This window comes from Engraulis encrasicolus, chromosome 24, assembly GCF_034702125.1.
Source record: "Engraulis encrasicolus isolate BLACKSEA-1 chromosome 24, IST_EnEncr_1.0, whole genome shotgun sequence".
In the NCBI taxonomy this organism is placed as follows: Eukaryota; Metazoa; Chordata; class Actinopteri; order Clupeiformes; family Engraulidae; genus Engraulis; species Engraulis encrasicolus.
In genome coordinates, this window is record NC_085880.1 from 32,082,766 (window position 1) to 32,087,765 (window position 5,000).

Sequence of the window (5,000 nt, forward strand, 5' to 3'; positions counted from 1 at the left end):
CTCAATGGGCTAGGAGTTTCTCATAAACCCTGAGACCTGGGTATGATTCTGAGCCGGGGTCATTTCTAGATCGTTCCCCGTCTCTCTCTCCATCTACCTTCCTTCTACTGTTGTCAGGCCGACAGGAGCGGTGCCGGTGCCCGTGTCCGTGCCTGCACCAGTTATGTTTGGAACTGAAGCGCTTACCTGCAAACCCCCAGTGTTCATACCGGCTCTGAACTTCTCAGCACGTGACTGTGTTATCCAGATGAACCTGGTGACGTCCACATTGTTGTCACGGTTTGTGAAAAAAAAAACAAGTTTTTTTCTGTACGAATCGCAAAACCATTGATCAGTTCTTGAAGGCTCAGACCTGCGGCATGAACACACTGGCCTGTTCGAGGTTAGGTGAGTGAACGGGCACCGGCATGGTTCTGAACGCACCTTTCCTGTCACCATCTTCAACTGTCCAACCACACTTTAGTGTCTAGAGTCTAGAGACCCGAAACATTTAAAGTCTTCCTTGCTAAAATGTAATGGGTTTTGGCAATATCCATTCTGATGAAGGCCAGGGTCGACAATGCTGCTGCTGAGGTTTCAGACTTCCAGAGGTATTAAAATCAGTGGATCGTTTTGGTGCTACTATGCCCTTTTCCGAAGCCTGTAACAGACTATTTTATTACCCTTTGGAGTCGACTGCTTATTACTGCAGTATAACTAAATACTTGTGACATTTACTTTAACTTAATAAACTCGACCTAGTTAGGATTTTGGCTAAATATGTGATGGCATGTGTTATAGGGGGTTGTATAGCTTAGAATTCAATAGGGCCATAACTCATCAAATATATATTTCTGCATGCACGCACACGCACACACAACAACAAACAACACGACAACACAACAACTCTACGTACTCTACTCACATGGTAAAAACAACAGACTCGGCTAAATTAGGATCGTTATTGACTGTATGAAACTATATTAAACACCACCAGTGCTTCCAAATCACCACAGCGTAAGTAGGTGTTTCATTTGAAGTCTCCTGGGAGTGTGGTCTGGTGTGCGCTACACTAGTCGATCCTCTGGTGTTTTTAAGGCATTTTCCAGCCACCCTGGATGGCCTAAGAGCAGCAAGCTCAGCCTTTTCTGCCGTGCGTCTGCTTCTCTAAAGAGCTGTTTATGCCCTGGGCCTGTGGCGCAATTTCTATCACACACACACACAAGCACACACACACGCACAAACACACTGGAGCAATTTCCCTCACACACACAGACACTGTACCCATCACACACATACAGAAGCACAAACGCAAAAACAAAAATAAACACACTCAGAGTTCTATACGCACACATGGACATCATACACAGACATGCACATACGTGCTCACATACACGCAGCACACACGCACACACGATTCCCTCGTGTGGACTTTATGAGCTGTTAGCGTGACTCACAGCGCCAGTACAGGTCTGGTTGGAGATGAGCAGAGTCTGAGGAATGGCTATGCAGACCAACCAGAACAACGGCTGCCAACATAACGCTACTACACTAAACACTAGACTACACTGCACTAAACTACACCACACTACACTAGACCAGTGGTTCTTAACCTTTTTTTCTTAACGCACCCCCTTTCCTGTGCCGAAGACAAGCCGCGCACCCCCTACCCAAACTTCTACACGTGTATACATACTAAAAATGATTTTAAGTGATTAAATGCAATGATTCTTGCTTGGAATATTAATCAATACCTTAATGACTTTAAATGGGGACCAAAGATGTGTAATTTGGTCTTAAATTGGCCTAATTATAATGTTCCAAAGCAGAATTTCGGTCGTAACCTCAACACAATCAAAATCCCGCGCACCCCCTGAAATCTCTAGCGCACCCTCAGGGGGTGCCCGCACCCCAGGTTAAGAACCACTGCCCTAGACTACACTACACTCCACACTAGACTAATCTAGACTACACTACACACACCACTACACTACACGGACACTCTACACTACACTCCACAACATCACTGCTCTCTACTGCAGTACATCACTACACTCTACTATGCCACAATTGTGTGCTTTTATCTATGTATTTTATTGTTGTCTTATTTCATTTTTTATGAGGCTCATCGAGTTGCACACCTGTATGAAATAAGCTAGGACAGGGGTTCCAAAAACTTTCCAACTTGGGACCCACTTTCACAAATGTTTAAGGCCCACTGGCCTCTGACCGAATACACAATACGACTCAAACAAATAGTCAACAGCAACACTGTACACAAATGTCAGTTGGAATTTAAAAAAAAAAAAAGATTTCAAGGCCCACTTGGAATACCTTCAGGGCCCACCACTGGGATCCGTCCCCCAGTTTCAGAATCAGAATCAGAAGTTTCAGAATGCCTTACACTACACTACACTACACTACACTCTCCTCCACACAAGCCCAATGCAAAACGCACTGCAATGCACTACACAAAAAAACACACCAGGCAGGGACAGGCTGTAATTTTCCACTATGAACCACAACTACGCTCTCTCCTCCATGCAAGTGCAACCTGAGGACATTCTGCTCAACTCCAGACCCAGTGTTCAACTCAAAGCCTTTCCCACAGGAGCAAGTGAGCTAAAAGCCGGTGGTATTTGTGTGGTGAGACAGTCACTCATAATTGGTCTTTTTTGTGTGTGTGTGTGTGTGTTTGAGAGATAACAGGAGGAGAGGGGGCAGAAGTCCTTGATATTTATATTTGTACGAGACGTCAATAAGGAGGTTGACTGGTGTCCCATGTTTACTATTGCTAGCTATGCTAACTGGCTTCTGTTACACAAGGCAATGCAAAACACACAGCAATACACACAACACACCAAGTACCGTACGCCGTCATTTTCCACTATGCACTATCCACACTATCTGGCGGGCAGAACATTCACAGGACAACTCAGAGCAACTCAGCTTTGTTATCCTGGGGACTGTATAATGACAATACAGAATTTAAGGCAACTGCTTCTCATATGAGAGTGCTGTCTTGTGCCATCACCATCATCACGGTTTCAATGTCACTTTTTGCAGTATTTCCAGAGGTCAAATAAAGGTTTGTGCGCTTGTACGCGTGTGTGTACATGTGTGCGCGTGTGTGTATACGTGTGCAGTGACGGGGGAGTCTCCATGAATGCTTGGCCCATTAGCGTGTTAACCACAGGCCTGAATACCATGGGTGCATCCCAATATGTGTCCTTGCCTCCTCCACTTGTGCTTGTCTCCTCTTCCCGCCTCCTGGCCCCTCCTCCGTGGAGAAAACGATAAAGTTTCCCAGCTGACCCCTCGCCACAACAACTTTTGAGGGACAATTTTTCATTCACCATCCGAATTGCAAATGAGAAAAAGACTTTACAATTAAACTTTTCCAAGATATTGAAATATAATGCTGTTGTCAGTGATGTCATCATGACGAGAAGCAAGTGGAGGAGGCAAGGTCACATATTGGGATGCACCCCATGAATCTCAATGGGACCTGCACTAGCGGCTCATTTACGTATGCTGATGAACTCCACATACAGGCTTGAGGAATACAAATCTCTCTCTGTGTCAAGATGGTCCACACAAATACAGCCTGAGAGAGAGAGAGAGAGAGAGAGAGAGAGAGAGAGAGAGAGAGAGAGAGAGAGAGAGAGAGAGAGAGAGAGAGAGAGAGAGAGAGAGAGAGAGAGAGAGAGAGAGAGAGAGAGAGAGAGAGAGATGAGAGATAACGATCAGGTGGCCAACCATCTAGGCTCTCCATCATTTAAAAGACAAAGCTTCCTATTGCACTCTCCTCTTTCCTAAGCGTTTAACCAATCAAAACGAGGATTACAGAGAGCAGTTCACTAGGCCAAATGGCTCCATGGGATGCAATCCTGATCAAACTGATAATGGGACAGAAATAACAATACAAAAATAACACCCCCCCCCCCATTGTTGAATAAGCAGCAGTTTTCTAGAGATTAACATTTCTTTATCTGAGAGAGCAGATTACGATCATAAGGATAATGATCATGAGGGCAATACTGCTTACGATAGATTATTGATATTTGTAGAACTGGAAACCGTTCCGGTTTGACTGGAAAAATGACAAATTCATTAGCAGTTCCACTGCAAGAGGAATTGGGCATTTGAGAAACTAACACTCCATGTCATTGGAATCAGAGGCAAAGGAAGATCTGCATAGAAAGGCATTTGACGGAAATTTCTGACAGTCGAGATCGACAGTCTGTCATGGCTCCCATCGACATTCATCATCATCAACGTTGGTGTAAAATGCACGCGATGTAAGTCTACAACGGAAACACCAATAGACAAACTGCTGCCAAATGGTCAGTGTTTAGGACTGTTTTCTGATCAGCGAATTATGTTGGGCATTTCCAACACAACTGTCAGTTTGAGGGAAAAAAACTGAAGGAAAATCACGAGTGAAGAAGGGAAGTGAAGTTGAAGAGACAGCCAGTCTAACAACATCTATCTCACTAGTTGGCCCCTGGTGTAGTACAGTAAGCATGTGTGGCATGTGGCAGCTGGCCTTGGTCCCGGGATGCTCTGAGCGGAGATCATGGGGGATGAGATCCGCTTGCAACCCTCCTGTGTGCAGAGGGATGGTAGAGTGGGACTTGTAGTGAAATGGAGGAGTTTGGGGGACGAGGTGGGACAATTCGAGAGCCTTTGCGCAAGGCAGGTGGATAGGTAGTAGGAGGGAGTAAATCTCTGCAAAAGCGGGAGCAGCAATGGGCAGGCTCCTCCCGAAGTACGTTTATAAACAACATTTCAAAAAAAATCCACAGAAGGTTCCACTTCCATCAGCATTACGCTTCATAGAGACACACACTCTTACCTTGAGCCCGGAGCATCAGCAGCATGCAGACCAACGTCTCGACCAGGAATACTACAGTTCCGTGCATCGTGGCTCAATGAGGAAGACGAGCAGCCAGGAACTCTGGGAAACGCAGTCTTCTTTTGCTCAGAACTAATCTTCTGGGCTGTGTCCTCCTGAGGTC

At 45.5% G+C, this 5,000-nt stretch overlaps 1 protein-coding gene across 1 annotated transcript in view; it reads right to left on the bottom strand.

The window, feature by feature from the left end:
* Positions 1-5,000, bottom strand: part of bmpr1aa (bone morphogenetic protein receptor, type IAa) — an 81,940-nt gene that overhangs the window by 29,255 nt on the left and 47,685 nt on the right. Inside the window, exon 3 of the mRNA XM_063191074.1 lies at positions 4,838-5,000. This exon is cut by the window's right edge and continues 151 nt beyond it. Coding sequence (XP_063047144.1) covers positions 4,838-4,904 — 67 coding nt within the window. The 5' untranslated portion in view covers positions 4,905-5,000. The remainder of the gene's footprint in view (positions 1-4,837) is intronic.